This window comes from Protomyctophum bolini, assembly GCF_963924005.1.
Source record: "Protomyctophum bolini genome assembly, chromosome: 9".
Classification (NCBI taxonomy): domain Eukaryota; kingdom Metazoa; phylum Chordata; class Actinopteri; order Myctophiformes; family Myctophidae; genus Protomyctophum; species Protomyctophum bolini.
In genome coordinates, this window is record NC_137870.1 from 36,518,607 (window position 1) to 36,542,916 (window position 24,310).

Below are 24,310 nucleotides of genomic sequence, written 5' to 3' on the forward strand. Positions count from 1 at the left end.
ACCGAGTCCAGTCGATGAAACAGACAAAGGCAAAATGGGGGGGTTGTAGGTTTGTAGGGTTGGATCAGACTTTTAACCCATTTTGGGGCGGGAACCCCTTTTGGTGTTAGCATCATGCTATGCTTTAGCTATTGAAAAATAGCAGATCTACAAGCTCATAGCGCGCCACCGAGTGGCGCGCTACGAGCTTGTAGGTCTGCTATTTTTGGGGTGGCATTGTAGCCCAGCGTCAGTGTGTTACAGTATACTCTGTGCGGGGCAGCAACATGGAGGGAGCGGAGAACGGGGGAGACGAGACATGTGAGAATTTCAGCTGGTTGAAGACCAAGCGTGCTGCGGCATTTTGGATCAATTGGGGAGGCTGTAAGTGCACATGTAAGGGGCCAGTAAGGAGAGAGTTGGAATATAGTAAAGAGTAAAAAGCGGCCATGTTTTCCCGGTCACCCCGGAGCTCCTATTTTGTAAGGAACCCCGGCCCGGGACCGATTGAGTTAACCAATAAAACAAACCCTTCATTCCTATAGTTACATCTTTCGACTGAGCTGCACGAGGCTGGGTCAGTGGGCCATCGGCTACGTGACGGCGGACGGCAACATCCTCCAGACCATCCCCCACAACAAGCCCCTCTTCCAGGCACTCATCGACGGCTTCAGGGAAGGATTGTGAGTTCCAACGTGTGCCTCTTTTTTCCTTCCTCTGCAATTTTTCACGTTCGGTTTTGTTTTGCCATTTTAAATTGGGGGAGGGGGGTCGCTTTTTTGGGGGCCTTGTCATGGAAACGTTTGTGAAACCCTCCTGGGTTAGTAATATGCAGCCCAGTCGGGCCTCATTCCAGCGTTGATTCGATGAAAGCTCTGGCCGGCCCGTCCAATTCCAAACCTGTAATCAAAAGCCTATTTGGATGGTGAACGTTTCATTGCACATTGCCCCAATCTCCAAAACATCTATAAACTTGCAATTACAGCGTCTAGCCCATTTAGCAAATTAGTCATGTCATGTGTGCGTCATTATGCCGGGCGACGTAAGAACTCTGTTCTCTGAATGAAGTTGCTGAACAGATTCCACTCATCACCTCTCGGGGCAACAGTAAATTCAAATACTGTGAAAGCCGGTAATTGCGTTATAGTTTGGCATGCTCATAAACAGAAATGTTACGTGCATTTTTGGAAATTAGTGTTTGAACTGCTAAATTCGCCCTGCTCCACTTTCAAGAAAACATAACCGTAACTGCAATTACTTTCCAGAGCACATTTACAAATGTTACAAAAAATGCAATCGATACACACAATTACAATTTAAGCGTTTAGCAGATGCTCTTCACCCATTTTGGCTTTTGGTGTTAGCATCATGTTATGCTTTAGCTATTGAAAAATAGCAGATCTACAAGCCCAATCTACGAGCTTGTAGATCTGCTATTTTTGAATATAAATACTGATCTAGGATCAGAGGTAAACGGAGAACCTATCCTCAGACACACGGACAACTAGCAACTTCCTCCACTTCCTACCATGAGTCTTCATAACCACTTCCTACCATGTCATGAGTCTTCATAACCACACAGCTGCACTGTGAGCTCGAAATATTTCCGCCGAATGTCCTGTTCAGACAGTTGCGCACGAATACAGAGACGATGGGTTAAGCTTGCGTTGGAACAGCTGTAACAATGTCCCGTAATGGAGGAGGATATTTTGAGGAGAAGTGAATGTAAGATCAGTGGTTCCCCAAACCTTTTTAGCCCGTGACCAAAAAGAGAAATCAGAAAAGTGTTTGCCCGGGAGTCGGGACCCAGACTAGTGAAAATAAGTCGATCTACAAGCTCCCAACGCGTCCCTTCATGCCATGTTGTGAGCTTGTACATCGGCTATTTTCACTAATACTTCAATATTTGTTTTCTATGTTTTGGAATTTTTTAGATGTTTTTAAATAATATTAAAGGTATATTCAGTGATTTCACTTAATTCAAATATCCCTGTCCCCAGTTCACCCCTGGGGTCAAAAAAAGCTTAGGTTTCGTATTTGGCTAGAGGGCCCATCCTTCATGCAATCAGGATAGAGAGGGGCCTTCCTCCAATCATGATCGAGCGGAGGCGGGCCTTGGTGTGCGTGCTGTTGGCCAGAGTGTAGAGTAGGAGAGTAGCGACACGCTTTGATCTCGCCACAAAGCGGGTGCCTATGGGCTAGTATGGACAGTTCCAAACATTGCTCCTATGGCTGGAACTATCCCATTGAGATAGAATGAGCACTTCCGCATTCCATTGTTAACAATGGGAGTCAACGATACTCTCTTACTAGATTACTCTGCTGTTGGCCTGTTGTGTGTGTGTGTGTGTGTGTGTGTGTGTGTGTGTGTGTGTGTGTGTGTGTGTGTGTGTGTGTCCACTGTAGAGCGTGCATGTGCACATCTTGTTACCGAGGCGGACCAGGGTTTCTTACAAACCACCTAAACCACTGAACGCTCCTTTAATTAAAAACTAAATGTAGGAAACAAAAACTAAGGGGTAAGGGGACCCATACCAATAGCAGTGTTTGTGAACCAGTGATGTAGATGGTTCTAGCCCTCTCCCTCTCTGTGTTTGGGAACCAGTGATGTAGATGATTCTAGCCCTCTCCCTCTCTCCCACCAATAGCAGTGTTTGGGAACCAGTGATGTAGATGGTTCTAGCCCTCTCCCTCTCTGTGTTTGGGAACCAGTGATGTAGATGGTTCTAGCCCTCTCCCTCTCTGTGTTTGGGAACCAGTGATGTAGATGGTTCTAGCCCTCTCCCTCTCTCCCACCAATAGCAGTGTTTGGGAACCAGTGATGTAGATGGTTCTAGCCCCTCTCCCTCTCTCCCATGTCCAGCTACCTGTTTCCTGACGGGCGGACCCAGAACCCGGACCTGACGGGGCTGTGTGAACCCTCACCTCAGGACCACATCAAAGTCACACAGGTCAGAGCGCCACGTCCTCAACAGAACCATGGATGTGACTTTTATTTCATCGTTTTTCTTCTTTTAAAATCTCAGCGGCTGTTTGGATATAATCAGTAGTGGAAGGAGATTGTGGGGGAGATTTTTTGTAATTTAGAAATATAAGTATATATTAGTAATATAAGTCCATAATTCAAAATTTGAGTAAAAGTGCAAAGGTATTGGCATCAAAATGTACTTAAAGGACCAAGAGTATACTCATTATGCAGAATGTCCCGTTTTCAAATCTATAACAATCTTTTGAGAATAGCAGATCTACAAGCTCACAATGTGCGTCTGTCCCCTTTCAGGAACAATATGAGCTGTACTGCGAGATGGGCTCCACCTTCCAGCTGTGCAAGATCTGTGCTGAGAACGACAAGGACGTCAAGATAGAGCCCTGTGGTCATCTCATGTGTACTTCCTGTCTCACCGCCTGGCAGGTACTGTGTGTGTGTGTGTGTGTGTGTGTGTGTGTGTGTGTGTGTGTGCGCGTGTGTTTTTTTTCCTCACAGTTGCTTGGCGGGTTTTTGGAGGTTGGTTAGCTTATTTCTGTCACGACAGTTGGCAACACTGACCCCCGCGCCAACCTCTGCGGGGGTCCGCAGTATTCTGCGTGGGCGTCCGCGGATAAGGGGGTCCCTGCGGAGGTCGGCGCGGGCACAACCAAATGGACCCATAACGGTCCATTTGTGCAGTCTCAGAGTTGATTGTTATAAAAAAGCCCTGTTCGCACAGGATTAGTATTACCCCAGGACCTCACCATCACAGAGGACGTTTGTGTTTTTAATCCTGTGCGAATCGACGGTGATCGTCTGTGATTGGGGCTGTAATAATTCCAGGCCAAATGACCTACCATAATTCAGCAAACACCGGGGTCCCGGGGTGATACTAATACAAACACCGGGGTCCCGGGGTGATACTAATACAAACACCGGGGTCCCGGGGTGATACTAATACAAACACCGGGGTCCCGGGGTGATACTAATACAAACACCGGGGTCCCGGGGTGATACTAATACAAACACCGGGGTCCCGGGGTGATACTAATACAAACACCGGGGTCCCGGGGTGATACTAATACAAACACCGGGGTCCCGGGGTGATACTAATCCGGCCGTGCGAATCGACCATGTCGGTGATTTGGGGTAGAATTGATCTGGTTAAATTGCTTTGCTATAGGCTATACCACGGAATCCTGTCATGCAAACTCTATTTGTATAGCCTATAATGTTCACAGTCTGATTATTAATTCCCCCTTGTGCCATTATCACCTGCCAGTATATAGGCGACCTATAATCCAATTGTACAACTTTACTTTATGTAGCGTGCGTGCGTATATACATTCATGTTTCACTTTTCTCTCTCTCTCACTATGGCTTTTGGAGCTTCGCGCCAGATCAGTCTCTATCCTTTTAATACTCTATGATTTGACCAGAATGGAACAGAGCCTTCGTTAGTATCATCGGTAACACCTGTGAAGGAAGTAGGGAAGGGGCCCACGTTCTTTCCAAAATGGTGTGTGTGTGTGTGTGTGTGCAATACATCCCACGTGCTGATGGTGTCCTCCTATTCAACCTGTCCACCAGGAGTCTGAGGGTCAGGGCTGCCCGTTCTGCCGCTGTGAGATCAAGGGCACGGAGCCCATCGTGGTGGACCCCTTCGACCCCAAGGACAACAGCGGGGGCTCCTACGGCGGCTGCAGGGGCATGTTCGGGGCCGAAGGCGCGCCCTCGCCCAGTTACGACGACGACGACGACGACAGACTGGAAGACCCTCACCTCATGATGAGCAAGCTGGCCTGCACTAAGGTATTGACCCATTCTGAACGGGAACCCTGTTTGGTGTTTTAAGCATTCATTTAAAAAAAAGCCAGGGTTTTAATGTTGCTTAAAGAAACATACCAGGCATTGGTCTGACATATTCAGCCCATTGACCGCGTCCACGGTGTGACTCCTCAACGATGTTATTTTCACATCACGCGTGTACAAATCCTTTGTCGTACAAGCGTCATCATTTTGGTTTCAAGGAAGAGATGGCCAAAGAGAGAAACAGAAAAACAGAGAGAAACAGAAAAACGGGTCCGATATCAATAAGAGCACGGTGTGAAATATATACATAAGGTGCATGATTTATACATACTGTAAGGTGCCTGGTTAAAAAAATAGGAGTGGCATGAGGCAGTCAAATGGAAGCAGATGTACTGTGGGGGGTCGGCAGGCACGCTGCTGTGCAGTCCCACACTGTGCATGCCCACCGTGCGCGCGCGTGGAAGCACACACACACACACACACACACACACACACACACACACACACACTGCTGTAGGATTTGGCATTTTCAGAAGGTCAATGCAGACTTGCTGCATAAAATCATGCCACTTGAGCACATGAACCCATAATGGGATACCATTCGGTGAAATTAGCTGGTCGACAAGCTCACAATTCCACATGCAGAGGTTGTCTTTCAGCTGTCTTTTCACTGTTTGACACCAAACTACAAACTCTGTCTTGAATAAAGAGGCATGGTGGTTATGAATTCACAAAATGTGGAAAGATGTACACGCACACACGCACACACACACAATATATTAACATATTATGCCCATATACTGTAGAGCGTCGCAGTCCTGCCTCCTTTCATGACGACGCCAGGCCCAGGAAATTAATCCCAATGCATTTTCCCATAGACATTTCGTCGTACAAAGCCAACTCTTGTCGTGACAAATCATGACAACACACACACTATTTTGGACCAAACAAATAATTACAAAGAAGAAAAACAACAAGAAAAGTGCAGTTCTTTTCTACTTTCTAATTCTTTGTTTGGCCCGAAAAATTCAGCTAGGTCGGGCACTGACAGGGGGTGCATGGCCAAAAAGGTTTGGGATTAGCACATAGATTGCGAGACAGACACTCAAACCCTATGGATGGCTAGTAGGAGTATAGTAGGAGTATAGTAGGAGCCATGCCATAAACATTTAGTCAAAGTTAGGGTTAGGCGGCGTCAACGCCGACGGCAGGTTAAATAAATCGATGGATCTAGACAGTTGGTATAGACACAAAGGGCACCGTCATGTAATAAGCATTATGGAGGACCATATATGAAGATACGTTTTAAAAAAGGTGTTCCTTTTAACATGGATAACTAAGTGTCAGGCACCAAGTGGATCCCTCTATTTAAGACCTTGTGGGGGGTTTTCTGCTCGATCTTAACAGACCGTCTTGTTCTGTCACTTGTCACTTCCAGGTGGAGCGGCCCCCCTCCCCCATGTCCATGACCCCCCAGTCCACGCTGCCCCCCGTACCTCCCAGGCTAGACCTGCTCCAGCACAGACCACCCAACCCCCCTGGGGCCTCCAGTCCAGGGGTCACCACCAAGGTGAGACCCTCCGTCCACTCGCATGTTTTGCCTCATTGACACTGGATTTCCCTGAAGGCAAATCCACGGAGGTGTGCCCTCCTGGGAGGTGTCACATTAAGCGCACCTGCTGAGCACACCTCGGCATTGATTGCCTATACACCTGGCCTACAGGGCACCGCTCCATGGATTCATGCAGTAACGGCTCATATCGTTTATTTTCACTATTTGCGTAAGTGGTTTGAACGACCATACCATTCTCGGCAGACTCCAAACACAATACAAACCATAGACACAAACTGCATAGCTGACGAATGTTATAAAAAAAAAGCACAGCCAGTGAATATAAACATGTCCGTAATGAGGGGAATGTTCAACCCACATTTTCTGTAGCTTCAGAGCCTGTCTGCAGAGATGCAGCACGGAGACTGAACCAATCAGTGTGTCATTGCACACACACACACACACACACACACACACACCGGTAGCGGTGAGAGATGGCGTTCAGCAGCTCAGCATAGGGCTTGTCATCGGGGGTCCCATCCAAAGCCTCTAGAGGACGTCTAGGATCCACGATAAACCCCTCTCTGTCCGTTGAAGAGCTGTCCCGGCTCAGCTTTGCCAGCAGAGAAGGCGACTGTGCATGCAGAGAGAGCCCAGGCCCATTTGTCTCCAAACCCGGCGAGAATCTTCCGCTGTCAGTTTAGCAAGGATCCATTTAATGTAAGGGCCAGGCAGGCCCCCCTGGGGCCTTGAAGCACAGGCAGGTGTCCTCAATCGACTATCAGCGGCCCATCGACCCCCGACATGCTGCCTCTTTACACTTCTGTATGCAGCTCTAATTCAGGCTTGTCGACCTCCTTGGAGATTAGTTTGTAAGGAAACCTGTCTCGCGGGATCTGAATAACCTCTTAGTTTCTTTGCATTTCCAAAGAAACAGAGCTACCGGCAAGGCACGTCCATGTTCACACCAGACTGATTCTGACTTCTAGCCATTAGCAGAGATTGCTCCTTTCTTCTCTGCCATTGCTTGTCCATCTTTGCGCGCACACACACACACACACACACACACACACACACACACACACACACACACACACACACACACACACACACACACACACACACACACACGCACACACACACACAGATCCCCCAAACTTCAACTTTATGAAATAGAACTGATAGTGCGCTAAATGTAATAAAGTCATTTGGGGGGAAATGGTGTAGATTTATGTCTGTTTCTGTTGACAATACAAATGAAATGATTGTAGTAACACCAGTATGGTTCTTTAAAATACTGCCTTAAGCTCAGAAAAAAAGAATAAAGACGCACAAATAGAGAACATTTCTGATCTACAAGCTGTTTAGAATTGTTCATGAAATAGTGAAAATAGCTGATCTATGTTGATGATTATCTATTTTCACTATGTTTGAATTGAAAGACACTGTGGGACCAGGTATATAATGGGGCTAAAGTGTTTGTTAACCTATTCATTGATAAATAAAATAAATCTAAAGTACCGGTATTCAATTAGCTATTGAAAAATAGCAGATCTACAAGCTCATAGTGCGCGCTACGAGCTTATAGGTCTGCTTTTTTTGAAAACTGGAGGATTTTTTTTTATTTTGAGGTCAGGCCTATATGGTTTAATACAATGTGCCTTTTGATTATTCAAAAACGAATCAATATTTATGGGAAGTCGCAGACCTAATAGATATTCTTTTCCACCTTTCCTGTTGGTTTTCTCTTCGTCAGATATGGTAAGAAAGCCACGGGCGGCAGTACTCCTGTAATTTCTTTATTTTTATGTGTGTAACTTCTGATGACGTTTAGTTCTCATACTGTGTCCTAAGTGTCTTCCTTCCCTCTCTCTCTCTCTCCGTCCTCCTCACGCGGCCGTGGTCGTTCCGCCCCACCGCCTGCAGGTGGCGTCGCACCACAAAGACAAGCCTCTCCCGCTGCCGCCGGCCCTGAGGGACCTCCCCCCTCCCCCTCCCCCCGACCGCCCCCACTCGGCCGGGGCGGCGGGGGCGGCGGGCCCCGACGGGCGGCTCCAGAGGCGGCCGCTGCCCTGCACCCCCGGCGGGGACAAGATGCCCCCGGCGCCCCCCAACAGGCCCCTGGCGGCGGCCGGCGGCGGCACCGCCGAATGGAACTCCAGGCCCGTGCCCAAGGCCCCCGCCTCGTCAGCGTCTTCTACTTCTTCTTCCACCACCGCCCCCTCCTCCTCCTCCTCTTCGTCGTCGTCTTCGTCCACGCAGGGGTCCGGCGGCCTGCTGGGAGGCGACGTTCGCAGCGGTGTCCGAGAGCTGTCCAACAGACACTCCCTCCCCCTGGCGCTGCCCTCGGCCCTGGACTCCAGAATGGACCCGCAGAGGAACAACAGCCTGGACCACCAGCTGGTGAGAGGAACACACTTAGTGTCGGGGCCTTCAGGGTTTGACCGGCGATTCTCAACCTTTTCAATTGAACCCATTTTGGCCTGACGTCGAAATTTAAAAAAATGTCTTCTAAATCCTGACGGTTTTCTGAAATACCTCATGTTTCTGTATCAGTGGTGCTCAATATTTCATGTCAAGGACTCCGACCCCCATCTGGAAATATGTTATTCCAGGAACCCCTCAGAAGCAAAGATTTGAGTTAAAAACGTTCGCTCTGAAAGAATATACATTCAAAGATCTGTGCCGCATTTTCACGATTTTTCAAAAATACCAATTTTTTTTACAATTTCAATAGCTAAAGTATAACATAATGCTTAAAACACCAAAAGGGATTAGGCTACCGACGCCCATGTGAAAAAAAGAAGAAGAAAAAAATCCCGGTGACCCCAATCAGAGACTGTACAAATGGAACAGAATGGTTCCATTTGTACAGTCTCTACAGAGACTTTGACTGCAACTCGTTAAAGACCCCTGGGGGGGGGTCCCTGAAGCCCACGTTGAGAACCAACTGTGTCGGATGCATAGACTGTAAAAAATATGGACAAAGCGTTCCCCGGGTCTAACATGAACGTAAAATGAAGCCTGAAGCCGTTCATAGACTGTAACGGTAGCCACGCCCCTCAGAACATACGCGACTTTATGGTAATTATTTTAATAAATGGGACCATAATTTTCCAAAAAGAATATTATGACATTAGAAATGAGACTTTAAACTAGTGACTGGAAGCAGAAAGTATTCATGACCATGTTTATTAAGGTAATACAGTCTAGGTGAAGTTGGGCCCAAATACATGGATCTCTATTCTCTATGTAGCTATGGGGTTTTTTTTGAGCCCAATGACAGCGCCACAACAGGCCATTATATGAATTTTCAGGAAATCCCGATTTCCTTAGTGGCTTCACAAAATATCTGTCTGACTGCCCCCCTGATCGGATGCCACAAAATGAAGTGTATGGCCTGTCTTGTCCTCGGGGGAATGATCTCCGTTTTGCTTCCATTCCAGAACTTTGCAGCGTCCGCGTGTCCAGACTACGACTGCCCCAAAGTGAAGCCCTCCGCCTCGGCCAACGCCATCTACGCCATGGCCTCACGGTACTGTACCGTCCTCCGGTTACTGTACCAACTGCTCCGCATCTCCTCTGTTGTTTAAATCAGTGGTTCCCAGGGGTACCTGAGGGAGTTCCAGGGGGGACCCATCTATTTTGTTCATGTTCATAAAGTGCTAAAGTGTTGAAAGCAGTGGTTCCCAAACTTACATTTAGACGTCTACATTTAGACGTCTACATTTAGACGTCTGTATACATTTAGACCAGTGGTTCCCAAAGTGGGGTCCGGGGACCCCCAGGGGTACCTGAGGGAGTTCCAGGGGGGACCCATCTATTTTGTTCATGTTCATAAAGTGCTAAAGTGTTGAAAGCAGTGGTTCCCAAACTTACATTTAGACGTCTACATTTAGACGTCTACATTTAGACGTCTGTATACATTTAGACCAGTGGTTCCCAAAGTGGGGTCCGGGGACCCCCAGGGGTACCTGAGGGAGTTCCAGGGGGGACCCATCTATTTTGTTCATGTTCATAAAGTGCTAAAGTGTTGAAAGCAGTGGTTCCCAAACTTACATTTAGACGTCTACATTTAGACGTCTACATTTAGACGTCTACATTTAGACGTCTGTATACATTTAGACCAGTGGTTCCCAAACTTACATTTAGACGTCTACATTTAGACGTCTACATTTAGACGTCTGTATACATTTAGACCAGTGGTTCCCAAAGTGGGGTCCGGGGACCCCCAGGGGTACCTGAGGGAGTTCCAGGGGGGACCCATCTATTTTGTTCATGTTCATAAAGTGCTAAAGTGTTGAAAGCAGTGGTTCCCAAACTTACATTTAGACGTCTACATTTAGACGTCTACATTTAGACGTCTGTATACATTTAGAGTTTAAATACTATATGCGATATACATATATATGACAAATATGGTAATTTGGGAGGAGAGGACACACTGACACCCACCAGACATTGCAAAAGTCCCTAACAGGCTAAGTGAATGGATTTTTTTTTTTAGCACAGAATGGATTTCTAGCAGGGAATTTGGGTAGAATCTAAATTCCACATTACAAAAATGTGTTTTTGATTGTAAAATGTAAGGAGCATAATCAGTGTTGTTATTGAGATATACAGTATTTGTGATTGTTTTTATTGAAGTGTCATACCTCTCAAAACATATTTATTTTTTATGTTGGTGTTCTCAAGTACATTTACTGTACTAATTTAGGTCCATTGTGCTTTAAGCTACTGTACACGCCAGGGTGCACATTATTATTTTGTTCTGGGGAGGTCCCTGGGACAAACTATTTCCAGACGGGGATCTGCCAATTACAGATCATTTCTTGGGGTCCTTGAAAGGAGAAAAGATTGAACACCACATGTATTTAACCCATTTTGGGTGGGAACCCCTTTTGGTGTTGGCATTACGTTATGCTTTAGCTATTGAAAAATGGCAGATCTACAAGCTCATAGCGCGCCACCGAGTGGCTCGCTACGAGCTTGTGTAGGTCTGCTATTTATTTTTTTTAATCGAAGAACGACTGACATAGAAACATAGCTTTATCAGAAAACTGTCAGGATGTAGAAGACATTTTGTAGAATCTGATCTCGGGTCAGAATGGATGTGTAGAATCAGGCCCTGGGGTCTTATTAACTGGTCCACGGCCCCTCCCTGTGCTCTCAGTCCGCCTCCCAGCCTGAGGCCCGTGACGGCGGCGGAGGACGGCGAGACCGACGAGGAGTCGGAGTACATGATCCCCTCGTCCCGCCCCGTCCTGCAACCCGCCATGATGGCGGCCTCCTCCCCCAGCCCGGTAGGAGAGACCTCCTCCCCGACGGCGGCCCCCAGGCAACCTCCGGCCCCCCTCCCCCTCCTCCTCCAGGCCCCAGCTCAGCCCTGCCCGCTCGGCTCAAGGTAACTTTAAACATAACGGAATCTTAGCACTAGTAACCTCCATGTAAGAGCCAAAGTGGTTAAAAATGTGTAATTCATATTTTTCTTGTATTTCATTTATTGCCTTATTGCATTTATGATTAATGTTGTTCAGCTTTCCATGCTTAGACATAACTTTTGGCAGTTGGTAAAGAGCGCCCCCTAAAGTTTGGTTTAATGTTTTTGATGCGCAGCCTAGGAGGAGAATTAGTCTTGGTTACGCAACATGAGGAAAAGAGGGATTTGAGACGCTAGTTTGACTCGTGGAACTCTACAGTTTTGACCGCAATTATCGGGTGTTTTCTCTTGTTTTTTGGAATCTTTACATTCAGACAACATTTCAAAGGACAATTCTGTGTTTGTGCAAGCAAAGGACTTTATTTTTATTTTCGTTTTTTGTGCATTTCCTGTACTGCAACATTCTTCACTAAACTCCATTGCCAACATCTTCGCTGCTTCATGGTTGTCTGTGAGTACTGTGGTCCAGTTTCTGCCTGTGGACTTACAAATACAGTGTCCCCCACCTGTGCATTACGTGTCATCTCAAACCTGTGTCAAACTGGCGAACGTGGCTATCAGAAACCTTGGAACATTATATTTTTGGAAACAAATGCCACTACACTCCATGTGTGTACTTGGGTTGATCATGGAAGTCAAACCGCTCTTCCTCTTACCACTAGGGCCCAGCGCTTCAACGTTGGAGTGCCTCACTGGCCCCTTGGTCGAACGTGGTAAATAGTTTCTTTTAGGTTGTTTTATTGCGTGGATTTGACGCGTGTTTCTCTGTGGTGTTTTTTTAGGCTAACGCTGGCTGACCTGGAGAATGAACCTCAGATGTATGAAGCCATGTACAACATCCAGGCTCAGGCCCTCACGGCCTCCGTGCAGCAGCAGGCTGATTCAGGTATACCTCTCTTTTTCAACCTTCATCTCAGTGGCGCATTTTACTGTATTTACTGCCCTATATATGGCAGGTTTACTGTATTTACTGCCCTATATAGGGCAGGTTTACTGTATTTACTGCCCTGTATAGGGCAGGTTTACTGTATTTACTGCCCTATATAGGGCAGGTTTACTGTATTTACTGCCCTATATAGGGCAGGTTTACTCTATTTACTGCCCTGTATAGGGCAGGTTTACTGTATTTACTGCCCTATATAGGGCAGGTTTACTCTATTTACTGCCCTGTATAGGGCAGGTTTACTCTATTTACTGCCCTGTATAGGGCAGGTTTACTGTATTTACTGCCCTATATAGGGCAGGTTTACTCTATTTACTGCCCTATATAGGGCAGGTTTACTCTATTTACTGCCCTGTATAGGGCAGGTTTACTGTATTTACTGCCCTATATAGGGCAGGTTTACTCTATTTACTGCCCTGTATAGGGCAGGTTTACTGTATTTACTGCCCTATATAGGGCAGGTTTACTCTATTTACTGCCCTGTATAGGGCAGGTTTACTCTATTTACTGCCCTATATAGGGCAGGTTTACTCTATTTACTGCCCTATATAGGGCAGGTTTACTCTATTTACTGCCCTGTATAGGGCAGGTTTACTCTATTTACTGCCCTATATAGGGCAGGTTTACTCTATTTACTGCCCTATATAGGGCAGGTTTACTCTATTTACTGCCCTATATAGGGCAGGTGTGTCCAAAGCCAAAATAAGTCGTTGCTGTCGGGAGGAAACTCCCTTTGTGAGGTTTTTGATTTTATATATTTTTTTCATAATCAGTGCTATTGAACACAATATTGAACCAATGAAAATGAGTGCTTCGGAAAAGAGCTCTTAACTCCATTGGACCCTCAAACTGTCTGCTAATGAAGCCAACTCCACCACCTCTCTCCTTCTCATGCAAGTAATATTGACAATATAAAGTCACAGCACCAACTTTGAGGAGGCAGTATTGGTTTGTTTTCAAAATGTAAGGTTTTCTTCATTTCCTGAAAAATGTGTATTTTTCATTTTCTGAAAAAATGAACACTTTGAAGTTAGGTGGTTTCTAACTGTTAGGTGGATATCTAACTGTGGTTGGAAATCTAACTGTAATGAGGAAATAAAGTCCACATACTACAAGGTACGTCCTCTGATATGTCCAGGGATGTCCATGGTAGTCAGTCAGTTTTTGAGGACCAACCAGTCATTGTGTTTTGCACTCTCCCATGTGTCCCCTTCAGATTACTCTGATCTGCCCCCTCTGGCGCTGACCGATCTGCCCCCTCTGGCGCTGACCAACGGTCCCACCGAGGACGGCGAGGAGGAGGAGGAGAACAGCTACGACGTCCCCAAGCCTTTAGCCCCGGGCCGACGGACCCTGTCTGACCTGTTGGGTCAGACCTCCTGCTCCTCTTCGTCCTCTTCGTCCTCATGCTCCTCCTCCACCACGGCGGCCTTCAGCCACCTGTCGATGGACTTGGACGTCGGAGGCGTGATGCGTAAGTCTAGTGACGCACAGTAACACACCCGTTAGTGACGTACAGTAATGCACCCGTTAGTGACGTACAGTAACACACCCGTTAGTGACGTACAGTAACACACCCGTTAGTGACGTACAGTAACACACCCGTTAGTGACGTACAGTAATGCACCCGTTTCCAATGCCGTCAATTATTAGGCATGTAACGGTATATCGATATATATCGACATTATATCCCGACGATATGTATCGATTTAGTAGTTAAATAAAAATCACACCTGTGTGAGCCGAGTGGTGCAACTCCCCTCTCTCTCTCCCCCCCTCCTCTCTCTCTCTCTCTCTCTCTCTCTCAGCAGGCAACAGTGCAGCACTAATACTATCTATCTCTCTCTGTTTCTGGCAAACAGCGCCCCTACTGGTACTCAGTCATACTCGTGCTCATTAATACATACATAGATAGGTGAACACATACTGTAGGTGAACACAGACATTTCTAGTTGTAGGAGTGGTTGCACCACTCAGAAATTGTGAAAAATTCTTAGGGGGGGAGATAAATCATTGTATGGAAAATAATTGTGTTGAAAATATCGTGAACCTCATATCGTGATACGTATCGTATGGTGAGTTGAGTGTATCGTTACATGCCTACCGCCAATGCATCGAAGGGGATAAAATGACGTTTAATCAGAGCACTCAACGCTGTCAAAACAGTAGCTGTGATCAACGCAGAATGCAGCCTACTGAATGTCTCCCAAATATCACAATATATATATAAAGTTTCGTGCTGGAGACGGCTGCGGTAGGTCAGTAGTTATTATCTATTCACAAGCTCGTGTTAATACTTCATTTGTTAAATATCTATTTGAACCAATATACAGCACGGCAGGGCGTCTGGTCAATGCATTTCAAGAGAATGCGTCCAGAGTGGAGAAAAACCATGTGCGAGTGTAGCGTCCATGCACACCCCGGTGAGAACGGCCGCATTCTGCAAACTTGGAGTAGAGAGAATTTGGCGTGCGTGCACTTAACGCTTGTGTGGCCGGCGGGTTTTAAGCGGTAACCGCTTTCCATCTGCCTTCCCTATTGTAGGCGAAAAGTAATGTTTCCAAATCTTTCCAAAGATTTGTATTCATCCTTGGAGTGTGGTTCCGTGTGTGCTTGTGATCTAAATGCTTCCGTTTATCTGAGAAAAACAGAAAGATGATTAACCCATTTTGGGTGGGAACCCCTTTTGGTGTTTTAATTAAGCATTATGTTATACTTTAGCTATTGAAAAATCGTAAAAATGCGGCACAAATCTTTGAATATTATATTCTTTCAGAGTGAACGTTTTTTTTTTACTTCGACGTCAGGCCTAAATGGGTTAAATAAAGAACTCCTCGCCTCTTTCTCTCTCCCCCGTAGCGTTCTCGGATTCGGGCGAAGCCCCGGAGAGACCCCCCAAGCCCCTGCCCAGACGCTTCAACTCGGAGCGTCGGCCCAGCCCCGTCCCGCCCGCCATGCTCGGACCCCTCGGCGGCGGGGGGGCGGGGGGAGGGGGAGGTGTAGGGGGCGGGGCCAACCCACAGATCAGCAGCGAGATCGAGCTGCTGGTGAGCCAGGGCTACTCGCAGCAGGACATCCAGAAAGCCCTGATGATTGCACAGAACAATGTCGAAATGGCCAAGAACATCCTGCGCGAGTTTGTCTCCATTCCCTCCACAGCCCACATTCTTACATAGCACACACTCCTCTTCTGGATCTCTCTCTCTCTCTCTCTCTCTCTGTCTGTTGTTTGTGCTCTAGTCCAGTGGTTCCCAGACAGTGGGGCATTTGTGGGTCGCAGACGCAATTTTTATGGGTCCCTTTATTCTTTATTTTGCTACATTTTGTTTTTAATTATTATTTCAAAACATTTTCAAAAAACATTCCCAAAAAGCAAACATTTTCATGAAAAATATTTTTTTTCCAGTAATGGCATGAAGAAATCAAAGACAAATCTAATAAATTCCATAAATTAGAAAACAAATGTTTTAAGAATTAGTGAAAATTGCCAATCTGCAAGCTCACAACGCGGCACGAAGCATCGCGTCGTAGGTCAGCTATTTTCACTAGTTTCGAAGTCCCGTGGAGAGACGTCACATTTATCTTTTAGGTCACAGGCTAAAACCGTTTTGGGAACCACTGCTCTAGTCCCAGATTGGCCAAGCCCCCCCAGCCCCCCAAATATAGCAGATCTACAAGCTCACAACGTGTTGCGTTGCAATGTGTATTTTCACAACTTTTGCACGACACTCTTGTATGACGAAGTCGGGTATGGATTTACGGTTAAAAAAAAAGAGAAGCAAAAAACATTGTGTTGAAATTATGAAGTACAAGGTTTCTAAGCAACACCAACGCTATTTGTTTTTAAGATTGCACATTATTGACTATAAGCCTACAAACTGCTGCAAACTGAATCTAGCCTTTTCCACAAAGTGTATTAAGTGAATGGCTTTTCCCCTGTATGAGTCCTGAGGCAGTGATGTGGTACTTGCATTGAGTCACGCTGCGACGCGCTGTCAGCTTGTAGATCGCCTTTTCTATCGCCCAACGTCCACTCCCAGAATAGGGACGCTATAGCGTTCATGTGGTTTCAATCTCTTAACTGGCTGGCTGGCCGATTCTGTCCCTGCACTCCATGATGCGCTTTTCACGGTCTGGCCTCTAAACTGTGCTACAGCCCCCCCCCTCGCACCCTCCCTCCCCCACAGTACACCTCGGTCAGACCAGGTGAGAGCGTGTGTGCGTGTGTGTGTGTGTGTGTGTGTGTGCGCGTGTATGTGTGTTTGTGGAACAGTGATGACTGGATTAACCCCAGTGAAGTTTTCTACATAACCTCTAGAAGACGATTTGACGATGTTACACCGTTAAGAAGCCTCTTGCGGGGGAAAAAAATATATATATAACCAACACCTCACAAACGAAATGAAACAAACGAAACAAAACAAAAAAGGTCTGTGTCTATATGAAAATTTAATATATGAGCAAATATATATTAAATATGTATAATATATGTGTACGTACATATACAGTATGTGAAAATGAGTTCAGCCTTGATGTCCCTGTAAAGAAAGAGAAGGGTCATATTGTGTGGATGTTTTTCAGTCTGTGACCACCTTGGGTTTCAAATATTACCGTGGTACATTTTTCTCTCTTTTTTCCCTTTTTTATGAGAGCATACATGCAGTTCTGTTGTTATTTTTGTTGTCTTTTTCACATTAGCATGACATCAGTTCCAGATACTGTGTGTGTGTGTGTGTGTGTGTGTGTGTGTGTGTGTGTGTGTGTGTGTGTGTGTGTGTGTGTGTGTGTGTGTGTGTGTGTGTGTGTGTGTGTGTGTGTGTGCGAGCGCTTACTATACTTGTACCTCAAATGAATGAGGTTAGAGGGTAGCTTTTGGCCTTGGAGTCATGGTCAGTTTATACTTCGTTGTGCCCCAGTGTGTCACACACCGAAAAATAGATCAGCATCTTGTAGATCTGCAATTTGTAACTACGTATAATCACAAAGAAATGCAAAAAACTGTATTCATAAGTATGGTAAGTGTGTGTGTGCGTGTGCATGCGTTCCATCTAAAGCCAAACTTGTGCTCTGTCGCACGCTCCCAAAATAGCAGACCTACAAGCTCTCATCCGTATCACGTTATGAGCTTGTAGGTCGACTATACTTGTTGTGCGTCGTCGGCGTACAAATCTGGCTTAACCCCCCCTCTTCTCTTCTCGTTCTTACATGAATGTGTGGTCAACAGTGCAGTCGTACAAACAGACTCCATGAATGTGCGGTCAACAGTGCAGTCGTACAAACAGACTCCATGAATGTGCAGTCGTACACACAGACTCCATGAATGTGCGGTCAACAGTGCAGTCGTACACACACACACAGACTCCATGAATGTGCGGTCAACAGTGCAGTCGTACACACAGACTCCATGAATGTGCGGTCAACAGTGCAGTCGTACACACACACACACACAGACTCCATGAATGTGCGGTCAACAGTGCAGTCGTACACACACAGATTCCAAACCTCTCCGACTCGCTCTCTGCCCATGTGGCCTGAGGGACTGGCGTGTAGCGATTGAGCGTGTGAAATCATGTGACCTTTTTAGCGACTAGTGGACGTACGTACGACAGTTACCCAGACAGGACGGGTTGGGGGCGCTCTATACTATGACCTTTTGTCAGGTGAAATGTTTCTCATTCTGTGCTCCTCTGTTGATGCAGCAAGTGGTTCTGGGTGTCTTGGGGTTATTTTCTCCTGCCCAGGCCAGCTGTTTGTGTAAACAACTGGTACCCAAACAGTGGGTCAGGAACCATTTGTGGGTCACGAGACGCATTTTTATGGGTAAATAGCTGATCTACAAGCTCACAATGCGCCGCGAGCTTGTAGATCTGCTATTTTCACTGGTTTGGGTCCCGGGCAAACGTCTAATCTCTCTTTTGGGTCACGGGCTGAAAGGTTTGGGAACCACTGCTGTAAACAACTGGTGGGAAAGTTAAAAACAAATATTTGTTATTGATTTACTTTGAGAATATATTATTGTAATATGATCATAATTATTGTTATTATAATTCATTCGGAAGTGCTTCACTGCTGCTACTATTGTTAGTGCTAAACAATTAAGCCTTAAATGTACATTTGTGAATATTTGTTTAACAGTCTTTCTGTTCTATGTTTTGTTTTTGGGTTGTTTTTTTAAAGTGACAGTATCACTGGTATTCCTTCAGTCAGTAATGTAGCATACTTGAAATTTACACAAGCGGCTCGTGAACCTGCAGCTTTTAAAATAAAACCCCTTTCTTTTTTTATACAGCATAAAGTTTCAACATAGTGAATGTTCCCTCATAAAATGACATTTCTTGGAAGAGCGAATAACTCCTGAAATAGGAAACGAGCCCCACCCACAAGTGTGGTTTAAGGTGCATTACGTGATACGTATGTGTTTGTTAGAATGAGTGTTAAAAAGCTCTATATTCTGATAGTAATCATTGCTGTTTGTGTTTGTTAACAGGCGTCTGTCTCTGTCTCTTCAGCTCTTTAATAAACATAAAATGCATTTCCGGGTCAGGATATAATTTTTATCCAAACAGGAGAGAGAGAGAGAGCTCACACAGGATACAGAAAGGGATGAGACAAATAAATAAGCAGACAAAAATTGGAACTTGACCAATATGAAATTGAAGCTGACAAATGGGTATACCCTCTCCTGGAGAATTGTTAACCCACGTGAAAATGTATTTTCTGTTTATTAAAGTGCTTGAGAGACAGGGAGACTCCCGTTACTGAACATACACTCAGACTCTGAGGTATTCAACGTTTGTCAAGCCTCTAGGAACCCGTATCTGAGAGAGAAAGACGAAGCAGGGACCCCCACTATATATTGTATAAAATTGGGTTGCAGATTAAACTCATAGACTTGTTTGACAGCACTGTCATCAGTGGTATGTAAAATCAATGTTTTCTGTTTATTTCAGACATTTAACCTTTTTGGCTAATGTTCCCTCAGAATAGGTATGGTAAGGTTAAAGTGGTTAATGTTAAAAAAAAAACGAATTGCTAAGATTTGGTGGCCCTGGACCCCCTGTTGAAGAACCATGCTCTATAGCAACATTACTATAAGAATATATACTCTAGAGCTTTAACTATTTAACAAAAACATTATGATTTGTTTTTAACCTAAGATCCATCCGTATAATGTGACTCAGTGAAAGGGAGAGACTAGCATGGTCACTCTGGTGTTTTCTTTACTTTTATTTTAATATTCGCTCATGAGTTTGCTTTTTGTTTTATTTCTTTATCAGTATTTGGGACAATTGTAAAGCCTAATTGATAATCCATGGTCCATGCTGTTGGCTCCAGGATGAGTTGTGTTCGGTAAGCGGCAGCTTTTTTGCCATGCTTTATGAATTAAGCATTATTAATAAGTAACTCAGGAATAATATGTGCAGTACCTAGACGTGGCTCAGTTTCACCCTGGCTGTCCCTGCTAGAGTTAGGACCCTCATCAAAGACTTAGACCCCTCTTCTGATAGTTAGCACATTGCATTGTGCTCACATTGGTATTATGTTCATACTGGCAGCTCAAATCTGATGTTTGCCCTGTCCTAGCCTTGCATAGCCTGCCTTCATCTGCCTTTGCGATGCATATTTTGCCCCCCTGGCAGACACTCTGGCTCCTCTCAATTGTGGGAGGACTTCAACTTCACGGGCCGAAGTGGTGACTGCCAACCAGATTCGCCTGGAACCAGGCTATAACCAACCAGGGCCCAGCATGCAAATATGGGGCGGGACATTGCAGAAAGAAATTAAGCTAATACTGAGAGGGACGAGACTAATATCCACGCAGTGATATTAGTATCGCTATGCAAGGCTAGCCCTGTCCAGAGACGGCTTGAATCAGCTTGTTTTTTTTTTTTGTTTCATGTCTGAACAATAAGGGATAAACACTTGGAAACTGTATTTTTAATTATTTTTGTGAATCAGGTTTGAACCACACGCCTGGATGGTTTCAAATGCGAGTCAAATTTCCCAAACTGTCTCCCGGTCTGGACACTCACTCGGACACTGAAGTCTCATTTATACTTAGAGGCACAACGCGGTGTTGCTTGCCGAGGACGGCAGATCCCCAAAGCTTACACCACGTCTTATCATGGCCTCGTGAGCTTTTTGGCAAGCGACGCCGTTGCACAACATAAATATTACAAATATAAATGCGACCTATACAGTCGCAATTAAGCATCCATGACTCACTTACCTGTAGATCAGTGGTTCTCAAAGTTTTTCATGTGAATGACCCCCAAATTGACAATAATTTGCCCGTGGACCCCCGTTTGAAAAGATTTTTTTCTCCACTCTGATTTTCAACCATTTTCATTTCAAGGGCCCAAAGTTTGACATGCATTAGGCTACGGACCCCCATTTAATGGCATCTGTATCCAATTTATATTGTAAAATCTATGTTCATTTGGTTCTGAGTTACAGACCCATAAGGGTCCATTTGGTTCCTAACCATCATTTAGCTGGGGACCCCTTGAATTCCCTCAAGGACACCTGGGGGTCTCCGGACCCCACTCTGAGAACCACTGAGCTAGATAACTGAACACAGCCTTAGATCAGGTCTCAGACCTGCACGGTCATCCATGCCAGTGAGCTAGATAACTGAACACAGCCTTAGATCAGGTCTCAGACCTGCACGGTCATCCATGCCAGTGGTTCTCAAAATGAGCTCCAGGACCCCATTGGTGGCTATTTGAAACACTTTGGAGGGAGGGGGGGAAATAGTAAATATTTTTTAAACCATATGAACGCAGTAGGCCTATGTGGGTTCCCTGACCATGGCACAAAATATTGTCTGATGACTGAGGGTCTGCGGACTAATAATGCATGCATATTAATCTGGGGGTCGTTGACGAGGAAAAACGTCTGAGAACCACTGATTCATGCAACACACTGTAGCTAAAACAAAATCCACTCATTGAAGTCACACACAAGTAGCTTGTCGTTTTGTCACGTTGTAACTTGCACTCTTTTTTCCTTTTTTTTTTTTAACAGGATGAATTATTCAGGTACTATGAGTGAACACAGGGGGCGTTATTGTTCACCTCTCCCAGCATGTGAAGAATGTTAATGAGAGGTTCGGCTTATCAGCCCTTTGTTGGAGTTTATAGGTGTACAATGCTGTCGTCTCTCTATGCTGTCAGGACGTGCTCTATACTTTCATTTTTCTTCCTAGTTGCCTTGATTAAAAAAAATGTAACAAACAAACAAAAAAAACAGCAGTGAGAGTGTTTGAATGCGTGGTTTCATTTGCAAATAGACATTGGATGGATGGGGACTTTTTTTTTTTTAAGCACTCCCTCAGATCATGAATACTGTACCGGTGTCTTTGTCCATGTTCTGAGAAGACATGCTCATGTCATTGTTTTGTATTATCATTATTATTATCATCTTTTTCTTTTTGCACAATATACCAATTTGTGCTTTGATACTGTCACTTTAAAGGAAAGAGAAAAAATGTATAAAGTTACTGATATAAAAATAAACAGCTATGTTTTATTTCATTTCTGCATTCCTGTACAATACATTGTCAGACTTTTATTTGTTTTTGTTCCAAAGGTTTTATTGTTTCGTTTTGTGAATAATTCTGTGAGCAGTGCCATATGTTTAGAGTTCTTAGCAAAGCTCTTCAGCGTGTGTACAATAAGGCCTTGTTTTTGAACAGAGTATACATAGGTATTGCTCAGTCAGTGTACCTCTTGAATCTCTGAATGCGAGACAGTTTCAGTATTGCTTGTGTTCATTTCTTCTCTTGCCCATGTGACGTCACAATGGCATTGGGGACCTCTGAGAGTAGCAGGTTGACGGTCGAGGAACATGCCTCAGGTTTGAAAGGAAAGAAAAAAGAAAACTGATCCTAGACCAGATCCCTCATCCCTCGGAGATAATCCGATGCATTACCAGGAGCTGTTACCTGTTAATAGAACTCGTCTGGGCCCACAGTGGGCTGTAGTTCAGCTTTCTACCAGAAGAGGGAGATGCTGTTCTATATGTTGCCATGTTGCGTTTCATTAACTTTTTTGATGGTTTTTAAAAGCTCATATCACTTTGGAAATATGCACAGTGTCAGTGCTGTTAATAAAATGAAAAGCAAAAGCCATTGACTTTGTGTAGTAAGTAATGAAGTAATAATCACTGTTGTAATATATTACAGCCAGGTAAGGTGTGTGCGTGCGCCTCACGGGATATAGTTTGAAGTAGTCCTTATCCATTTGTCGGTTATATCTCAGTTTTGTTCTTACAGTGTCAATTGTCATCCACCAATGGGGAGGTCAGCTGCATGGATGTATGCAGTGGTGGAAAGTAACTAAGTACTTTTACTTAAGTAATGTACTTAAGTACAATTTTTTCCGTAATTTCAATTTCCGCAATTTCCACAATTTTCAATTTCCGCAATTTCCACAATTTTCAATTTCCGCAATTTCCGTAATTTCCACAATTTTCAATTTCCGCAATTTCCGTAATTTCCGTAATTGCCACAATTTGCAATTTCCGCAATTTCAGTAATTTCCACAATTTTCAATTTCCGCAATTTCCGCAATTTCCGTAATTTCCGTAATTTCCAAAATTTTCAATTTCCGCAATTTCCGTAATTTCCACAATTTTCAATTTCCACAATTTCCGCAATTTCCGTAATTTCCACAATTTGCAATTTCCGCAATTTCCGCAATTTCCGCAATTTCCACAATTTTCAATTTCCGCAATTTCCACAATTTTCAATTTCCGCAATTTCCGTAATTTCCACAATTTTCAATTTCCGCAATTTCCGTAATTTCCACAATTTTCAATTTCCGCAATTTCCACAATTTGCAATTTCCGCAATTTCCGCAATTTCCGTAATTTCCGCAATTTCCGCAATTTCCACAATTTTCAATTTCCGCAATTTCCGTAATTTCCACAATTTTTAATTTCCGCAATTTCCGTAATTTCCGCAATTTCCGCAATTTCCACAATTTTCAATTTCCGCAATTTCCGTAATTTCCACAATTTTTAATTTCCGCAATTTCCGTAATTTCCACAATTTGCAATTTCCGCAATTTCCACAATTTGCAATTTCCGCAATTTCCGCAATTTTCAATTTCCGCAATTTCGCAATTTTTCCGCAACACTCCGCAATTCCTCCGCAATTTTTCCGCAATTTTTCTTTTTTTTTAACACTCCGCAATTTGCTATAGTTTCTCATCTTCCGCAATTTGCTAATGTTTCTCATCCTCCGCAACACTCCGTAATTTGCTAATGTTTCTCATCCTCCGCAACACTCAATTTTTCCGGTAAATACAACACATTGAGCATGGCACTGCAGGGAGTTGAACCCCGTTCCGGTAAACCAGAAGTCCGACACCAGTGCCTTAGTTTTTGTGTTGTTCATTTACAGGTCCAGGTGTGCATACGCATGCACGCTTCAATATAACCCATCGTTTTTTAAATGAGCCCATGAAAAAAACATGGGCTATAACCCATCGTTTTTTTTATTTTTGTCAAATCCTCAAAAATGATGAAAAACGGCGTGCTATAGTATGCCGTACGGTAGGGGCTATAGCCCATGTTCAAAAATGATGAAAAATGAGGATAACATTTTTTTCA

The 24,310-nt window shown here is 44.7% G+C and overlaps 1 protein-coding gene across 1 annotated transcript in view; it reads left to right on the forward strand.

The window, feature by feature from the left end:
* The window catches only part of cbl (Cbl proto-oncogene, E3 ubiquitin protein ligase), a 68,046-nt gene extending 45,266 nt beyond the window's left edge, over nucleotides 1–22,780 (forward strand). Inside the window, exons 6-16 of the mRNA XM_080772614.1 lie at nucleotides 525–662; nucleotides 2,843–2,930; nucleotides 3,260–3,391; nucleotides 4,538–4,759; nucleotides 6,198–6,329; nucleotides 8,238–8,714; nucleotides 9,758–9,846; nucleotides 11,485–11,715; nucleotides 12,534–12,637; nucleotides 13,911–14,168; nucleotides 15,554–22,780. Coding sequence (XP_080628740.1) covers nucleotides 525–662; nucleotides 2,843–2,930; nucleotides 3,260–3,391; nucleotides 4,538–4,759; nucleotides 6,198–6,329; nucleotides 8,238–8,714; nucleotides 9,758–9,846; nucleotides 11,485–11,715; nucleotides 12,534–12,637; nucleotides 13,911–14,168; nucleotides 15,554–15,870 — 2,188 coding nt within the window. The 3' untranslated portion in view covers nucleotides 15,871–22,780. The remainder of the gene's footprint in view (nucleotides 1–524; nucleotides 663–2,842; nucleotides 2,931–3,259; nucleotides 3,392–4,537; nucleotides 4,760–6,197; nucleotides 6,330–8,237; nucleotides 8,715–9,757; nucleotides 9,847–11,484; nucleotides 11,716–12,533; nucleotides 12,638–13,910; nucleotides 14,169–15,553) is intronic.
* The last annotated feature ends 1,530 nt before the right edge of the window (nucleotides 22,781–24,310 follow it).